The 20,378-nt window shown below is 41.9% G+C and overlaps 1 protein-coding gene across 5 annotated transcripts in view; it reads left to right on the top strand.

The window, feature by feature from the left end:
- Window positions 1-20,378, top strand: part of SHANK3 (SH3 and multiple ankyrin repeat domains 3) — a 3,072,962-nt gene that overhangs the window by 2,232,650 nt on the left and 819,934 nt on the right. For all 5 annotated transcript variants that reach the window (XM_069629467.1, XM_069629466.1, XM_069629463.1 and 2 more), the window contains one exon: window positions 10,139-10,274. In XM_069629467.1, coding sequence (XP_069485568.1) covers window positions 10,139-10,274 — 136 coding nt within the window. The remainder of the gene's footprint in view (window positions 1-10,138; window positions 10,275-20,378) is intronic.

Genomic DNA, 20,378 nt, shown 5'->3' with positions numbered 1-20,378 from the left:
ATTTTGTAAGTATAGTTCTGAGGAGCTCTTACATTATAAGTATTTTACCATAGAACCGAAAATACTAGATGGAAGTCTAGGATTAGACATTAGACGACAATCGTCTAGTGCAGGAACAATTATAAACCGAATTACGTACTTCAGATAATTCAAACAGGTCCTTCCCTTGGCCACTACATTTAATCACAAACGAAACCAAAACAAAATACCTTGTCAGACGAAAATATACAACCACAGGAATGAAAACAGTGCTGTATGCACTTATGTTGTGCCTTAATTATGAATAGGTCTTTAGCACAAAATAGGCCTAAGGTGCAAACCTATACACAAAGTCATAACTTAGAGGTTCTATTTGTGAAAGAAACATGGTTTAAACAGATTGTGTGCCTTTAATTTCAAAACATATCCCAATAAAGTATAAAGTCATATCTAATCCAAGAGATCAAAAAAGGTTGGTAACATAGCAATTATCTTAAATGATCACTTTAAAATTACTGAAACACCCTGTACTCACTCTGAGTATTTTCTAACTACAGATTGGTTGGGCAAAATCTCCCTACTCTATCAATCTACCAGAGATTATTAAATTAGGCAACTCTGACATTGGGATCAAGGACTCCAAACTGGCTTTAACTTCTAAATTATTAGACAACCCGAAAGCTCATCACCTAATTTAATTGGTGAAGGGGTGCACTCCTGAAAGAGGCCACATGTTATCTTTTCCAGCGAGAGGAAACATTCAGAAGTATCATCCCCTATGCAGTCTGGATGGCCGGATCACATTTCTGTTCTCTTTCATATTTACCATAATCCAAATATCAAAAAAGTAAGCAGTTCCCGTATCAATAAAAATGCATAGATCGGGAACTACTTGAGAGTATTGTGTATGGTAAAATAAACAAAATCGATCACGCAATCTCTGCCGAGGAAGAGCTAGAAAATTGCATGAGGCTGATCTATTGTAGCCTAGATAGCCACATACCAATCACATAAAACGGATAGTTCACTAACATAGTTCTTCAAACCAGGCCAAATAAAAAGTATGTGGAATGCCAATGGCAAAAATGTATTTGAATCTGCAGAAAAAGAAAAAATATATAATGGAATGTAAAATCTCTAAAAAGCCATCAGAGAAGTAAAGAAAACCAAATACAATGAATTTGGAACTCCACCATTAGAGCTATGCATTGTTCGGCAAGATCATTTTATAAAATAAATCAGATCTATGATGACGTTAACCTTAAAGGCAGGACTACCTTATATACTGCCACCATCCACTCAATAGGAACATATCAAATGATGAACTTTTTTGCCTTAATTAGATGTACAGAATTGAGGACTATATTATCTACAGCAGTTAAATCACAGAATCGCCACTTAATCACTGGCCAGCTAGAATATTTGTATCTATTGCCCAGTTTACATTCATCCTAGATTGGCTTCTAAAATTATGAATGTATCTTCATCTACAGCCATTTTTCTGTATTCTCTTAAGAAATCAACACTGATATTGTTGCTGAAAATACCCATAGCCTATGTCAAGGGCTTAAAATGATTGCAGTGCTACTTGTAGGTTAGCTGTGCGGTGAGCGCTCATTCAGCGGGTAAGGTGGTGAGTGCAAGCTGCACCCTGCAGGATACAGCTGGTATTAGCATTAACTGTAGGAGCACATATGATTATATAGCATATGATTATATGAGGAGATAAATCAATCTAGATATCCAAGCCTCCCTCCTAAATGTACACGCCACATAGTACTCGAAAGGTCTGCTCAGTACTGAAGGTGGGAGCGCCTGAGTAGGGGCAATCTCTGTTGAGACTGCCTATGTGTGGTTAAAACACGAATAAGGCACTTAATTAATTATTATAATATGGCTAGAATGGTACTCGCCTCTAAATTGAAGAAAGATTTAACAGCCAGAACAAAGAAAAAACATCTAATCGCCTACAGAATATGTGCAGGGCGACGACGCAGCTCACACAATCAACCATTAAGTGGGCACTAAGGAGCCAGAAAGCACTTGCAATGATACATTGCCCAATATCTGGGGGGATAACCGGGGTGTTGTTAAGCAGTGATCTAATCAGCAATTCAATAATTAGTGATGTCACATTGTTACATCTGGAAAATCCACCTAACCTGCCATGTAATCTGCCATTTATAAACCCAATAAGATTGAGTGAGGTGGCTGACATAGGGAAGGTGGCAGAGGAGGCCCCACAATTGATGATGACAGCACCAATGAAGGAGCAGTGTTAATACGTCACCCGGGATCCCCAAATACCATCCCACAAGCAAATAATGGAGTACTAGTAGCAGCTGGAATACTAGGAACAGAAGGGAAATAAAGCAAACTCCTGCCTACACTGGAAGTGGGAATATGATAGAACTGGCAGCAAGTGCAGGTGAGGTGCACGAAGCAGTGCATGAAGCCCTCTCAGATAGAGCTACCCTGACAGCACTTGAGAGATCTATCGGTCGGCTTTATTCCGAAAACTGCACAACAGTGGTAGCACTTATGGAGGGGCATGGGAAGCAACCTGTGGAGGGTATGAGAGAATGGAGAACACTTCTGCAAGTGTCATCATGATTGAAAGTGAAAGTGTCATTGAGCACGAAAAAATACTGAGAAGTGCTCCTTTGCTCCAATCCCTTTATTCAGCCATATAATTAAGGATGAGATGGCTGAAACGAGAATGACCGAGGATGTGGGTAAATCCCCGGTAAGGGTACAGGATAAACCCGAGGGCATAGAAGCGGATTCCGGTATCATAGATGGGGCAGAGGATGGCACGGTTGAGAAATACTTAGACCGTGGGTCAGATACCTAGCGGTCCCGAGTTATCAACCAGGATCTGCCCTCTTCACAATCCCCTATTACAATGGATGCATCTATTTTTTATTATGACCCTACTGATAATGGAGACCCAGAAGGAGAAATACCAGGATCATTTTTGGTCTCTGCAGCGAGAGTGGATAATATGTCTAGGGTCCTGAAAGAAAATATTCAGGACTTGACCGAGCATAGGAATAACAACCTCACAATAATGCATAAGTGCGTTGGTATGATAGAGAATTTGACAAACTGCATCTTGATGCTCAGGGTTGGGAAGACAAGACGTCATTTGCCACCCAGAAGGATGTCTCTGTTCAAACAGATACAGAGCTAAAGGGGTTGTGCTCAGAGGCTTTGAGGCAGCACCAAGTGGGTTTAAATAAGAGTGAGGATAAGGCCAAAGGTGTTATGAATAGATGTACAAATATGCCGCCCCAACTTAGGCCAACATGTAAGGCATTCAAAGGCAGGCTGTACCATGCTCCTAGGAGGTTTCCAAAGCGGCAGAAGTTAAGTGTACAACAGAGTCTATACGCTGAGTGACAAAAACACATTGGATGGTGACGGGGCACCATCCTCAGATGAGCTGGAGTACACCAGCAGAAGTGGTACGAGGCAATCAGCGGATGTACATGATTAGCCCAGCAGGGCTCCTGTTGGTCTGGAGGACGATGAAGCTGATCACTTAGATGGGTGAGGGAAGATGTATTTGGTATGCACATTTAAGAGAAAAATGCACGGTAATAAACTCGTACAAGAGAACTTTAGTGACAAAGCTGTCCCTATATTAGATGCTAATGTTATCATGTGCAAAATCCTCTCGACAGTGTCGATATTATCCGACTGTATGTTTTGTGCCGGGCGTAGTGTCCATTGCAGTTTTGGAAATTATTTTATCAGATTCTGCATATTGAATTGTAAAGAAGCACTGGCAGTGAGAGGGATAATGGAAAATGAGGACTGTCACTCAAAAATCTGTCAGTTGCATGATAGCTGGCATAGTACAGGTCCCTGTGCAAAGAAGTAATCGCTAGAGTACCGATGCCGGTGGGCTTGATACAGATGATACGGCTTGTATATGGTGACACCTCAGTGCGAGGGGAGGGGGAATAAGTATTCAAAGGATATTACCACAAATAGAGGTGTCAGACAGGCATGTCCTTTGGCCCCTCTTCTATTTTCTCTGTTCCTTTTCGGGTTTAATCCACACGACTCTTCTGCTAAAGTCATGCCAGCAAAATTAAATGCGGTCTATTATAATACCCTGCTCTATACTGATGATACGGCACTGATAGATTTCACAGTCGGGAGAAAGCAGCAGAGACGGCAGTATGCAGATATTTTTTTTAAGAATCTGAAGCTGACACTGAACTTATCTAAAACTAAGATTGTAGTCTTGGGTAGAGGTAAATTGTGGCGTAGGTGGAGTATTAAGAAAGAAAAGAAGTGGTTGATGGTTCACCCATGTAAATCAGGCAGCTAAGTAGATGTAGGCAATCCTTAGTGGTCTCCAAAGGTTTTATCATTTGTATGGGGGGGGTTAGACAAGTGCATAGAAGTGCTGAGCCTCAAGACAAATACAGCTACACTGTATGGAAGTGAGCTGTGGGGTTTTCCCCCTTGTGTAACATAGGACGTGGGGCAGAATGTTTTCCTGAGAAAGCTGGCGGGGCTTTCCCAAGCAACACCTGGGGATGCACTGCACCGTGAGCTGTGGGTACCTAGCATGGGATGGCAGGCTCGTAGTCAATACGTTCAGGTCTTCCTGAAAGTACATCTTGATGCCTTTATGAACCCCAATGTAAAGAAGGCATTAATAGAAATGTTAAGATGTACTGTAAAGGGACAATATCAATGGCTCTCTAAGGGGGTGGCTATGCTGGAAAAATGGTAGTTGTGTAATATAGAGCAGTTATGTATATTGTCGAAACAGCAGAGGAGAAAACTGGTTTTAGAGCGTGCTTGTTAAGAGGAATGGGATTATACTCATAAGCATATGTTAAGGCTCCCATCAATGAAAGTGTTTAGGGAGAGCTGTGCTGTAAGGACTGCCCCACTCAAATTGTATTATAAAGGTAAACTCTCATGAGTACAGGAGAATTATTTTAATGATCAGGTTGAATGTCTTATGTCCATGTGGGATGGAAATGCCTGGGAATCTTTTACATTTCCTGTTTGTATCTACATTTAACATTGGACCAAGAAGAAAATGATTAAGCATAATGTCAGAAACTGTATGGAAGCTATGTTTCTAATAATGCACTCGAGAGATAAGAATATTATGTTTGATATTGTATATTATGTGAAAGAATCTTTGGGGGGCGACATATCTGAACGTTTATTTTAGAATAGTATTTATAAGTGTATTCTGATAGTATGTATATATTTGTTTTATGCTGGATGTTAATGGTATATACCGAATAAAAATTGATTGACTTACTTGTAGTGAAAATAGGTTATGATCTGTAGTGCTGAAACAACTCTCAGATTTCATAAACCACAGAAATATTGTATCACCATTGCAATCTCCCTTCCACTCTCTCAGAGCACCAAACCAGTAGCCATCTCAATGCTAGTTAACATAAGGGATTTACTGGTTGTAGGCAGTATTCTAGCAATCATTGTCTTAGATTAGTCAACAGCCTTCAACATCGTCATCCACCATATTGTCCTCTCCACTCTATGTGACATTGGCATTCAAGGGTTGGTGCTGGATCCTTTTCTCTCAAATAGGAGTTTTGCTATTTCTTTGGAGCCTTTCACCTCCACGTTTAAACCTGTTCTGTGCAAATTGCAACAGGGTTTGCATTGTCTGCGATCCTGTTCAATCTTTACATTTCACCTTCCTTTAATATGCTGAAAACATTTGGAATTCCTTATTTAATCTATGCAGATGACACTCATATAGGGATCAAGCTATAAATTGAAAGTGGCTGATCAGCAACTAGCAACAAACTAAAACATAATGCAGCAACATTGAAATGTTGGTGGTTGGAGCATCTAATACATTCTGGCCAACTGAAATCCTGCCTTCAGCACCATCTGACACGTGCTTACTCAGTTTCCCAAGCACAAAACCTGTTTGTTCTGCTTTACTCCAAACTTAAATTAGAACCTCAAATTAAGCCGATTCTCAACACAGGCTATTACCATCATCGCCACCTTGATTTGATTTTTCTATTTTTTCGCATACACTTCTCTTCCACTTCTAAAGCACTCTCCTCACAGCATTGGCTTGCAGAATACAGCAGAAGTAAGATTAATGTCGTGTGCGTGTTCATTGTGCATAGAGCCTTTATGGCCTACATACTGCTACCTTGCGGAATACAATGTGTGCATTATAATCGACAAAGATGTATTTGCTCTCAAGATAAACTTCTATTTCAAACAAGGACATGCAAAGAAGTTAAAATTGGAGGGAGAATGGTTCATGTTGACCATTCAACTGTGGAATAAACTATCTTTCGCTTGAGAGCAATGAGGACCTACTGCATTTCCAGCCAGCATCGAAAGCACTCCTCTTTACCTATGCCTGCTCTTGTTACGGTTTCTTAATTTCTCTTTCTTTACATCTACTAAACTGGTGTCCAGAAAATTATTAAGGTCTTGAAGCTTTAGTTTTCTGGGAGTGAGCTAGATCAGAGACACCTAAGGAGGAAAAACATTTTCAGTCTAGCCACACTGGGGGTTACTTGTTTTATTCAGCATACAGCCATCCGTTCAATCTCTAGAACCTGGACGCTCCCGGGTGTTTTCACAGGCAAGGTTGAGACAAAATATTGTTCAAAAATATAAATATAGCTGTTAGGAAAACAAAAAAAGATTTAAGTTGGAGAACATGTTAAGTCAAAACGGATGTGTCTCCTTTACACAGGTGAGAATGAGGAGAACATAAAAAGTCGGAATAATCTTTGTCAGTCTTTGTGAGGGTCCTCTCCTGAGTCAAAGGTCACGCCTTTGTTATCAGGATGGCTAATTCTGGTTGAACCTAGAAACAAAGTGCATCACAGTCCTTTCGGCCTGGATCCCTTAGACCGTCGGTTCCAATCAAGCCTCTTGAGCTTTGTAGGACCAGAGGTAAAGGTTATGCACTGCTCTCTTTCCGAGTTCTGGGTGAGGTCCCTGAGAACCATAATTATTCTAGCAATTGTTTAGCAAATGGCTAGACCACATGGGCTGTGGTCGTTTGACTGCCTCAGACAGTCTGTTTTTTCCTCAGCTGCGTATGGATGATTTCCATGCCATCTATCAGTATGGCTGCCTGCCAAGGGCAATTTCTTGGGGGTTGATCTGGTCACTGGTGTGGTACTCATTGCGCTTGTTTTGATCATGTCAGAGGTTACTTCAGACTCTTGAGTAGCCTCTGGGTTGGATGTTATTGGCTCTAACACTGCTAGGAAAGTCTTACCTTTGACCTTGTTGCGCTTGCCAGTCCTACCAGATTCAGATTATGGCGCCAAGCTACCTTGCTTCTTTCCGATCTTTGTCTTGGTCATTTCTCTATGGATAAATATTCCTTAATATCATTGGTGGACTTGCCAGTTCCACAGGAACTAATAAAGAGCAGCTCTGTTATGCTGAACAGGGCTATCAAGGAACATACATTCACAAAAATGAGATGAAGGGAAACTAAAAATGTTCTCTCCTGGAAATGTGTTAACATGCAAATAAATTAACCTCTAGACCAAATAAACAATTGAATAAATTGTAATATTTGCAAAACACCCCATATAAACAATAAGGTGACAGAAATTGCAGTAAAGCAACACACTTAACATTGAGAACATTCACAAAACGGTCATACAGTACATTTTGTGCACAAAACATTTACACCCTGTCTATGATGGCCCAGCCCAACATGTTGTAATCTTTTTAATTATTATTGGGATCTTCCTCAGCAGCAAGCACAATAATTGATGGTGTTCAACAATCAGAAAACCTGAGGAAGCATAAAACCAGAAGAAAAGGTGTTTTTGTGCATAAAGTACTAGTGTAATTTAAGTAAAAGAACATTTTCTCTCACTTACCTCAAGAAATGAGTTAGTATTATTGTATGTCCTCACCAAAATGTATTTGTTTATATTCCATATTGTCTTTCAAATTAGACATGGAATTGATGGGGAAACATAAATAATAAATATAACAATATCTCACAGACCCACCACGTCAATTTAAGGAGAAAAAAAATACATAAAACGTTCACTTACTGGGGAAGATGACTGTAATTTATGTTTGCAGAAACATTTTTAAAATAAAAAAAATGAAAGAAATGCATTTAAAACTTAGCTAGTGTGATAACTAAAACACACTAAAACGAAATGATTCAAGAAGCATTAAAAAGATGGCACTTACAACGCACATGAATGCACTCAGAAGCAACTTGATTGGCTCATTCTCAGACACTTACGTTCCACTAGATGAATTGTCGATTCAAAAACGCAGGAATTTTTCTAGAGCTCCTCGGTCATGTTCCAAACAATTGGACCATTAAAGGACCTTACATTAAGAGGAACAATGCAGGGCCAATTTGTGGAAAGTCATAACAACTGGGATGTAAAAACAATTTTAACACAAGGGGACACAGTAGTGCCATGTTGGTAAAGAAACAAACAAGATAAATACCTCAATAAGTATGAACAAGATGTAGGTTTCCGAAACCGCCACAGAATAACATAGTACATGATAAGGAAAGGAAAAAAATACCCATTGAAAGTATCATGCCGATTACCAATTAGAAATAAAGTAAGGCCATGGACACTTGAATCGGGAGAGGTAGCCACATATACATGCTGGAGTCTTTGCACATTATCTTTGGGAGCATGACACAGGAGGGATTGTGACAGGAGGAGAGGCTATGGGCAATCCCCAGCCACCTCCTCCAAGTCACACATTGTGAAGCCAGCAGGTGTACCTCGTCCAAAGAGACCCTCTATTCCCAATTAGAGGTATGTCCAGTGGGACCTTGTCACATGGGTATTAGAAAAATGGCTTTCAATGCTCTCCTTTGCAAACTTCTATCATCCATCTCCCAGTAACCCACAGGCATTCTCTGAAGTGGATTCCAAATCCTGGCAGACCAGTTTCCGATACGGTATAAAAGTGAGGAGTCATGAGGTATCCCACAACATGCAGCATGGCTCGAGATGGAAAGAAACAAAGGAGACTGACTTGATTTTGTTAGTCAATAGGGAACAGAACCAGGTCACCACTGTCCCACTGGTACTGACCTATGCAAGGATGTCCACTATAAGATGGAATGGTTCACTGTGTTGAACACCAATGTCAGAAATAACAAACAGAGACAAAATGTCGATATTGGCTGCATCAGATAACCATGTGCACGTTCTGCTTGCTAGCTGGATTACACCCAACCAGAAAAGCAGAATGGGATGAAGAAATCGCAATAAAGTCCAACATAATACATACATAGGGCCTTTCTCCACGCAATTATTATATTTTATATCCCAAAATCCCAGATCCTGCCCCATTGAGTGTGCCCCTTATATATTGTAGAGCCTTTATTGTAAATGCATTATTTAGCATATCCTATAGCCTCTAACCATGGAGTGTATATATGTTGTCTTGTACCCTCTTGAGCTCTTCATCATGGAGTATGCATCTTCCATTCTCCACTTCCCTTCACCATGGATTATAAATGCATTATCATATAACATTCAGAGCCGCTTTCCAAAGATATACATTTTATAGCTTTCATCTCCAAAACCCATGGAGGGAAAATACTACAAGGACTAGCACCATGGGTGCTGAATAATGAATAATTTGTCCTAGGGAGTCCATCAACATGGAGTGAACATATTGTATTGGATATCTTAACAATGGGTTTTGAAAGCTGTATTCTACACGCTCCTGCACGCTTCACCATGGATTGTAAATGCTGTAGTTAACAACCTTTAGAGCCTCTCATCATGGGTTATATATGAACACTGAATCTTGCGTCTTTCAACAGAGCCCCATTCTCACTAAATATACTGTATGGTACATCCTCCAGAGCCCTAGACCATAGAATGTGCATGTTGTGCCTTATTATTGCCGAATCCCCTCACTTTGGATCAAAAATGCAGCAAGTGTATCTTACATTTCGCAACCTTTATTGCTTACTTACACATCCATGCCTGCTCTCTGTTGATCAGAGATTCTCTACTCCTCCAAAGCTTTTCCACATTTGTGGTCCATAATCTGCATCTTTAAGGGGTCTTAAATCAAATGTTTTTGGAGTTAAAGCTTGTATTGGTAATTCTGGTATGTCTACTGACGCACTTTGTTTTCTGCCCTAACCTAGGTGAATGGTGTGAATGTGGTGAAGGTGGGACACAAGCAGGTGGTGTCCCTTATCCGGCAGGGGGGCAATCGCTTAATGATGAAAGTGGTCTCTGTCAGCCGAAAGCCCGAATCGGAGGAAGTGGTGCGGAAACGAGGTATGTGTGGAATAACTCTGCTAAATTAAAACCATTTTCACAGCAAAGGGTTGCGTGAGTCATTCTCTCTTTTGCCAAATGATTGAACCTGACTACCAGAAGACCGACCCAAAGTACTACACTATGGTTCCATATTTGACGACTAGTCTAGCGAACACTAAGAATGCACAAATGGCATATGGAGCAAGGATCCACAGGTGTTTGATTTGGATCTGTGGTTGGGTGAGCTTTCGAACTGAGATCGCCCATTCTCTTTAATCAACTAGCTCCCTCAGACAGCTCAGCCGTTTTGTTTACATGGTGGAAAAAGAGGGCACAATATTACAGACTTGATCTAAATAGCTAGCACACAAACCACAAATTCCAGACATTGACCAATGTGTATGGGGGAGTGCTCAGAAAGGATTACTAACTAAACATGGGTCAGGCAAAACAGAAAACCCTGTGTTATATTTAAGACAATGTTCGTAAAATTAACATACTCAATAACTGGAGTACAAGAGGGTGATTAGTTAAATAATAACATTTGAGGAGGTACTTAATTCCAATTTGTAGAGTTCAGCATCTGTTCATCATCTCTGTCAGCACCAAGCATGAGCATCAGAACATTTCCAAAAGTCCTTGAAGTTTGAAAGCTTGCTGGTTGCATTTTGAGGGAATTCTTTTAGGGTGTGTTGATTTGATTCTTGAAGGGTGTGAAGGCACTCACTCCCAAACACGTAATATCCAGTGGACCAAATAATGGACACACCCTGTGAGGGAATGAGACCAGGAGATCGATTGCAAGTAAAACAAATGTATATAGTTAAGTTGTGCATGCAGAGAACTCTGCTGCCCAGAGAGCGCTGTGCCAAACGTTACACAGGCAGCATATTATAAGTCAAAACCACATCACTAGTGGTGCCACACTATAGGTACGCAACTCTGCAGTACAATTGGTGAGGCACAATGATACAGTATGTATCCATATGGGGTGACCACGTTAGATTGGCTGCTGCTGGGGTGTCGATCCCGCGGCACGTGGGTCAGCTGGGCTCATCTCCGCGGAGTGAAGGTTGGGTCAGCGGAGTGCTGCATTCCTAACTATCTAAACTGTGACAACAGGATCTGTGGGTATGAGACAAATGGCAAGCATACAAGTTTGGCATGAATGGGGGTGATTTCAGAGTTAACTGACATAGACAACTGATATGGACATTCTACCCTCTGCACCCAAACATTCATAAAACACAATGCCCCGGACACAGGTGCCCACCTTGGGGGTTTTGATCAACCTGATGCTTCATGATTCAGATGGACATGAGTTATTTTTTATAGAGGATATATTGGCATGGGGGATTAGTGCTATGGTGGGTGTCCTCGTCTGGTCACTGCAAGGGGTCAGATGTGTATCTGTATCAAAAGAGCAGAGGGGCATGGGCCCGGTGGACGGCGGCCTGGCGGGGTTGGGGTCGAAGAAGCACAGGCAGGTTAGTGGAGATGAATGTGTTCTTGGGCTAAGGCCTGCTACGGTCTCACACAGTGCACTGAGCTCATCTTCCCCACGGCGATACTGAATGTTGCAACAATGAATGGCTGGACTTGGATCTATGTGATCACTGAGACCACACATAATTGCGATGGCTGAAAATGCCGACTTTTTTATTAACCCCTCTTTGCACCACATAGATATGTGGGTGGAGACGCCCCACAGCCCCCCATACTACTATAATATCCCATACCCCCCACATATATATGTGGTGTAAGTGGGGTTTAAAAAAAAGAAAGTCTGCATTTTCGGTCATCGCAATTCTCAGGTCGACATTTTTGTACGGTTCTGCTGGACGTCCGTGAGTACAGGACTTGTGCAGAGCTAGCAGGAGGCGGAGGTGGCCTCGGCTGTCTGTGTGAGGCGCTGGGCAGGGGAGAGACAGGCTTTTAGAGATAATTTTCGGGCCTAGTAAAAGATGGCGTCTAGTGTGTCACAAAATGAAGTCTCTGAGCTTCAATAAGGCTTGGTTATGTGTTTGTCTTTTGTTAGTGGTTATAGAGTGATTAGTACAGATTACACACAGGAGAGTGGGGGCATCTCCTCCTTTTAGCATATGTGGCATTCATCCAGTGCGGGAATGGTAGGGGGGGGCAGAAAAGCTTACCTTTCACCATAGTTTACCATCATTGGTATATTTCATTGATTAACATGCTTCATATTCATTTTCAGCAAGCTGGCAATCCTCAGTACAATTATCACACTAATAAAGAATTTAGTTTGAAAGCAGTAGCCACTTCTGAGTAATCATATTAAATTAATAGTATAATATAGTTACAATGGATCACTAAGTTGCAAAGGACAGATACTTATGGTTATTGAAACGCTATTTTGGAATTATGTACAGGATGGGCCAAACTAATAAAAGGGGAAATTAAAACAAACTCAAATGTCCATGCATTGCTTCCCAGGATGCTATCCTCTGGGGGTTGCACTCGGATACCCAACTTTTTTTCCTTTATTCTCTTGAGAGAGGTGCGCAGTCGCTACCAGTTGAGAATTTGTGGGGTTCCTGAACCATTCTTGCTCATCAAAGTCTATGGTGGGATCCTTACCCTTCGGTTTCTCTCCCTCCCTCGAGAGGTCCTCTGTGTTTTACTCTTCACAGTGAACCCATAGACCTAGGGCCTTTTAAGAGGAGATGGGGATGCAGAATTTACTCATACATCAATGATCAAACCGACTCAGAAGGTTGGCAAAAAGGTGCTGTTTTATTTGCAATTATCTAAAACAGAGAGTTACAACGGACATCAACTGACGGTCGCTTGATTTCTCTCAATGCATTTCATAAAACAAACAACTTTTATAGTCAAAACTCATCATCAATGACATCATGCTATGTGGCAAGCTAAAACAAACTACTTGGGGATGTGATAGGCTCACAGGGAACATCTAAGTATACGTTCCATACTAACAGGGGTAGTGATTGGGTCTCTAACATCAGGTGGACAACTAAGCCCTTCTCTAGTGCAAGTCATATTTATAGTCATAAACTACACGACAATCCATTGGTTATACAAACTATAGGCCTCTCTGTTACGCTGCCTTCTACAATTGGTTGGCACCCTTGTACCATTCGGGAATATTCCACAAGCCAGCAGCACGCAGGCTGGTACCCCAGGTGTAAAAAAAGAGGGATGAGGCGCGCACTCCAATTCCTGGCCAATATACTACCTGAACAAAGAAAAATAATAAATGGGTTAAATCCCAAAGTGTCCAATTCACTGGGTTAGATCCCAATTTTTGCAAAAATATTCACACGGTTAGATCCCTTATGCTGCATTTGGGCTGCTGGTCTCCTCCTCCTAGCGCTTTCGTGTCCCAACACTCTCCAGGGAGGCTGTGTTGCCTTTCACTTTAGGTGAATCCAATTAAATTGCTAATGCAATCTCTAAGAATTATGGGAGCTGTAGTGAAATCATTTGTTCAATTCAGGTGGCCAAGGAAAGACTCCCCTCCAGGAGCACACATCTTACATCGTACCTTACCGCAGGTGCTTGTGGGCTGTTCTTGACCATAGCTTCCCACCCAATTAGTCTGACATCCATCATCACTCTTGCGGTCTGCCATTCAATTAAGGCTTTCAACTTGACCTTGCAGAAGCTCTCTGTGCCTGAGAATAAAAGGGAGTGTGGCATGGTTTATCTTCTGGTTTCGGTGTAGCTCGACACAAAGTCTATTTCAATCTGAACATGTGACTGGAGACCACATTTTTGAGCTCTTTGCTGTATTTAATATTATTAAATGGTGAACTCTTGACGCCTCCAATGTTTTTTCATTCCGCTTCAAACAGAAGTTTGTTTCTTTCTCACGTTCATTTAACTACTTGGATGGGCAACCAGGCTCACGGTGGCCTCGACTCTTGGTGCTGGGCCAGCCAAGCCTTTCTTGAATTGCTCCTTCACCATTAGCTGTTTTCCAACTGCGCTACACTAAAAACCCTTTCCAATCACAGGGTTGAAGCCTTGCTAAAGTGCATCGTGCAACATCCAGGTTCTATACATTCCTATCTATTTACATTGGCGCATTGCCGCAATCTATTCACTACATAGCCAGCCTCAAGACCACTTTGTCTACTTGCGTTACTGCGTCTGTACAATTGTAAAATTACTTTGCATTTTCTTCAGCTTTTCTTTGCATGCGCATCTCCATTTCGAGCCCGAAATATTGCTCATCTTCGACACCACCTCTCCAGATCCTATATAATGTCTATGTTCTTTTCTCTTTCATATCCTTTCAGGGCACGTCGGTTCTGCTCCACATGACGTCACCATTCCTCTTTCTCACTCATTTTGACACTTCTTCCGGGAGTTTATCCAAAAGGCCATCATATCTTCATGAATGCATATAGAGTTTTCTCAGGGGATACTTTGTTTCAAGAATTCTTTGCGGTACAGCCATCCCTACTGGTACTGCACTTGTCGCAATTTCTGTTTTCCAACATATAGGCAACATGGGGTGGAGCTTTTGGTAGGGGTTTTGGCTCTTCCTCTACACTCCCCCCACGGGGCGATTCATCAACCAATCTCTCCCCACTGTTCACATCAAGACATCCTCATCTGAAAAAGTGCTTCTTTAGGACCCACATTTTTATAACTCCTTTCAGACATCCAGCTGATTTCACATGTTCATCAACACTCCAGGTCATACAGCTGCATTGTCTATTGGGACTGCAGTAGATCCATCTACCCACATACGTCATATGTTTCTTTGGGTACAGGAACTTTGTTGACTCAGGTGCATGAATGCTAGCCTTTACGTAGTCTCTGATTTCTTCATCTGACAGCTCTTTAGGATCAAATCCTGTTCAAAATCATTCACAATCTTCATTCCTACGTCTTTCTTTGCAGTCTTCTTGCATTGTGTGATTACTATCCTGATCACACAGAATCCAAACATGACCATCACCAAAAGGGCTCCAAGGAGTTTGAAAATGTTCGCCATCCATTGTGGAACCCATGAGAAGGTTGACGCAAACCAGCTGTCATCAGCAATGTCTTCCACTTCGTCTTCCATCTTGAAGTGTAGGTTTGTCAGCATCGTTATGGCCTCCGTCAAGGTGCCATTCTCGTCGTCATGGGACGGTATGTATGTGCAACATGATTCTCCGATTTTGGCACAAACACCTCAATCCATAGCTGTAATGATATCCAACACATATCTGTTCTGGAGTGTCATCAGTCGTATGGCTCTCAGCTCCTCCTTGACAGCATTGAATCCCTTTATAGTGGTGTTGATCGTCTGTAAAATCTCCCATCTGGTTATCTGTAACCATTTGGTATTCGTCAGCACCTGGATCCTGGGCATAAAGATTGTGATGAATATTGCTGAAGTCTGACTGAGCAATCTATGTTCTTATGGAATCGCATCAAAAGCTTCTATCGATTTAGCTGAGAAATAGTTCTCTCTCTCTTCATCCGATGCAAAAGCTCAGCAGATCTCTTCTTTCTCAGGTGAGCCTCTGCTTTTGGAAACTCACCAATGTTCAAGTCACTCTTAGGAATCACCAAAGCTGGAACATGAATGATCACTATAGAACATAGTCCTCCCCAATCTCTGGGCAGCTTCATGCAACTCAAGCTCTGGGTCCACAGGCCCAATAGTGATCCATTATCACTACCATCCCGTTCTTCATTCCTGGTACATCAAAGATTTGACCGCACTGTTGATTCTCTCCAACTTTACTCATGCCATTGTTTCTGAGACATAGCTGTGCACTAGCCAGGGGCACTATCTGCAATGGACCTCCTTTGTCTTCGACCCACGTCACAGGTTTTGCAAGCCTCGGCCAAAGAGGTCTGCATCCACTTTCCACTCGTTCAATAACTGTTTTGCGATGACCAGTTACTGCCCCAGCTCTGCATATGACTACACCTTCTTCCCATCCGTCTGGAGAAATCACTGTTCCCCAAAACTGCATCTGGCCTCTTTCTTTGCAGCTTCAAATTTCTTCTTCAGTCTTCCCTTGACAATTAAGTTTTCTGTTTACTTCCCATCTAATTCCCGCTCCCTTCATACCTCTGTTTGTATCTTATCACATGATTTCTGGTGTGTGCTCTTGCTCTTGTATTTATAGCTTGAACATAATCATCTTCCTCTGCTGCTGTCCATTCTGTTACCCATATTAAGGATGCCGTACCAACCTGGAACTGAACTCTTGTATGGCAGATTGAAAGGCGAGTCAAACAATGAGCTGTTTGCACATCTATTTTAATGGCTATAAATATTTTAGACTTTCCCATAGCATAAGGCAGGAGTGCACACACATAGTAATCTGTCATAATCTGTGCTTGAGGCCTGATTATGTGATTGTGCTTATGGCTTGTTATGAGAGTATGATGTCACTGTGGAACATTGGAGGTGTCAAGGGATTCTAGGATTGGCAGTTAGTCCTGCTGCTCTGGATGGGAAGGATGTCCCAGTATTTTCTCTAGCATCTTATCTACTTATGACCTTGGATGTGGCAATAAACTCACATACATATAACTTACCTGGCTCAGGTATCTTCAGTTATATCATAATCCTCCTCAGAAGTTCTCTTTCCCACCTCTTTCACATGCTGATACCACATGTTGTTCCCCAAATATGCTGTACTGCCTAAATATTTATTTAAGTCATAATCATCCTCCTTTGTACTTCTCTTAGGTCTTTTTCTTGCCAAATGAGCTTGTATAAGCGAATCATGAAACACATCAGTATACATTCTTCCTACTGGGGGAATCGTAGGGACACTCGTCAGCGAAATAGGTGACTTCACATGAGATATTGGAGTAGGGACAATCACATAAAGCCTCAGCCTGCTTACAGTGTCTAGTTCTGCCATGGTGTCCGGAGTAGGAAGGATTAACAGAACACCTTCCCTTTTGGAACCATTAAAGTAAACAGCATGAATAAATAGAAACAAGAAAACGATGATGGATGCTGAACAGGCATAAATTATGCACCAATAGACGAGGCTCCACGATCAATGTCTTTCCACACGTCATTGACTCTGCTCACTTTCTGGAACTGCAATATGCTCTATAGCCCACATGTTTGCCTGTAATTACTTTTAAGGAAGGCACACTCGTCAGATGCTGCGGTAGTTGTCAAAATTGCTCTATGATCTCCACAAGTAGCTGGCTGATTGCTGGACGATTTATGGGATCTTGCATAAACACAAACGTTTTGGTATTTTTCCAAACAAGATAAGGGTGTACTTGAAGCAAATCATACAAAATCATAACAAGTAGTCTATATGCATTGTCGTTAGATAGGACCATTTGTGCATATAGAAACATGTTCAGGTAATAGTCTGATCTGCTCTATAATTACTGCCAATAAACATCTAATTGTTGGGCCATTCTTAGGATCCTGGATAAAAGTGTGCATGTCAGTGCTCCTCCCAACAAGAGCAGGATAAGCTCTGAATATAAATATGAAGACAGCAAGAAGTAGTCTGTGTATTGCAACATCTGATAACACCACAGGCAACTCCAAAGAGAAACTCTGTGAGGAACGGGTCGGGGAACTGCTCCCTCTTCCAATCGTCAAACAGTAAGTCCAAATCTGGCATTTTTTGTTTACTGCCCCACTCCATAATCCAATGTCAGCAAATTCCTGTGGCTCAAGAACAATAACTTGCTCACTCCTTGCTTAGCGGCCACAAATAGTGTTTCAGGGGAGCCACAGTCCAAATGTACACTTTCATCCGCCTACTAGACAGTCTCTGCATCCTTTTTCCTCGACATCGATCTAGTCTGCATGTGCTGAACTTCTTCTCCTTGACTTGCTTCTGAATGGGTTGGGGGTTCGCCAGCCTCTCCAGCATAGACTTTCATGACTCTTAGGTGTATCCAAGCTCGTCTTCCTAGGACCTTGACTGCTGATGGAGTAATATCCTCTACAATGTAAGGGCTGCTAAATTAGGGTTTATGCCACTTTCTTGTGAAATTCCTGTATAAAACCTTATCTCCAGAAAAATGTTTAGGTACACATAGTCCCTCAGGTCCGGTTGCTGTATGGTCTTCATCTGTGATCTGAGACCAACACCCCGTCCACGTGGCTTGATCTGAAATGACAGAGATACTAGTGATCATACATTTTAAGTTAAACACATAGTTCATCTCCTAACAATTCTGCAGTTGTCTGGGAATCACTTCTAGTCCTCGATGGAGGCGTTAGAGGTGTTCTCATTTGCCTCCCTGTGACTAGTTTGTGGGGTGTGAGGTGGTAGTCAGAGCCTTGCTCATTTCTCAATGCATATCATTCAAGGGGCAGGCAATGTAGCCACCTCTTTTTCAGTGTCAGTTTCAATTTAGCTATTCTCTCTTTGAGCAGACCTCTCACATATCCCGTTTGCGTGCAGGTGATAAGCAGAAGAAAACTTGTGTTTAATGCTAAGCAATTGGTTAATTTGCTCAAATACCTCATTCACAAAATGGGGGCCCTTATCTGATATCAGCACCTCACATACTCCCTGTCAAAGAAATACTTCTTGGACTAAAAACTTTGCAGCGCAAGTGGCGTCAGGATGTGTGCATGGAACAGCTTCAATCCACCTTGAGAAAGGGCACACTACCACTATCATATACCTATATCCATTACAGACCTGCAGCATATCAACATAATCAATATGTAAATGCTGAAAAGGACCGTTTGGTCGAGGAATTACTCCTCTGACTGTTCGCAGCATGTGCCCAGCAGTAAACATTTGACATTCAATGCAATTTACTCATAAAAAGCTACGTGTTCTAACAGTTTCGGTATAAACCAGTCCTCTGCAATGGTTGCTGAAAGGCTCTCCCTAGTGACATGCACAGGGTATTGTAGCTGTTCTAATGCCACCCTTAATAAGGCTACAGGCATCACCGGTTTACCACTGCTGTCAGAAGGGGCTAAAGAACACCCGCTCTGCATCCCCAGTTCTTTCTCTTCCTGTGGAGCTCCACCTTAAACTCCCATTAACTGTGTTTGTGATAACTGATTAAAGCTTTCATTCACAACCATTATCGCAACCATTTTCTCTTTCACATCAGGACTATCAAAATGAAAAATATCAGAAGAATATTCAACTCTTTTTGCCTCTTTGTCTGCGGCTTGGTTTCCGCGTGAAGTAAAGTCAGTTCTCTTAGTATGTGCTGCGCATTTAACTATTGAGATGACTACTGGGAGTTGTAGTGCTTTAAAAAGCCTATCCAATAATGCAGCGTGTTGCACCGGAGTGTCGTCCGCTCGGAGGTAGCCCCTCCTTTCCAATGTGCTAACCCGTCACTTACTGTGCTGTGTGATTCTCGAGCGCGACAATAAGTGCCACTCATTGTGCAGCCTATGCTGAAAATTGAGATGGTAGTCTCGCACTTGCTACCACTTCAAATTCCCCATTGGCTCTGTGTCTTACCACAGCTGAGCCCGAATGCCTTTCTCCATCAGTTTGATCGATTTTCGAAGAACCATCAATAAAAAGAACCTCCACAGCTGCTAGAGCATTTTACCTTACTCTTGGGATCTCGTCATGGAATTCCTCATAGTTTGGGCAATCTTGCACTTGTTCATCCTCTGGTTCAGCTACAAATGTTTGTAGGATTCACCATTTTACACCTAACTGTTTTAATTGCTGGATTCGATATAGCCACCTCATAAGCAGAAATTCTTTGAGACGTCTGTGTACCATTAGGGTTCTCCAAAACAGCAAACAAAGCATGTTCAACAAATAACGTCATCACTATGCTGGCAGACTTCTCAATAGCGAATGATGCTGCTGTCAGCGATTGTTCGCAAGGGAAGTGATCCCTCATAACTGTGTCCAAATTCCCACTGCAATATGCTACTGGTTTGTACCCCAATGTAGTTCTCTGTGCGATGACTGCTGTCATGACTGTCCCATTCTTGAAAAAAAGAACTCCTCAGAATAATTGGGAATCCCTAAAACTGGAGCTGTGCAAATTCCCTTTTTTAGTTCATCAAACCCCTCCTCCATTTCCTCAGTTCATTCAATTTTTTCCTGATTCACCTGTTCCTTTTTAGGGCTTGCAATAAAGGCTTTGGGTATGAACTATAATCAAATACCCATGCTCTAACATAATTGCATAGTCCTA

Source organism: Ambystoma mexicanum, chromosome 12, assembly GCF_040938575.1.
Source record: "Ambystoma mexicanum isolate Mex_15411 chromosome 12, UKY_AmexF1_1, whole genome shotgun sequence".
Taxonomy (NCBI): Eukaryota; Metazoa; Chordata; class Amphibia; order Caudata; family Ambystomatidae; genus Ambystoma; species Ambystoma mexicanum.
Note: the sequence above shows the minus strand (reverse complement) of the source record. Positions and strands in the feature narration are given on the sequence as shown.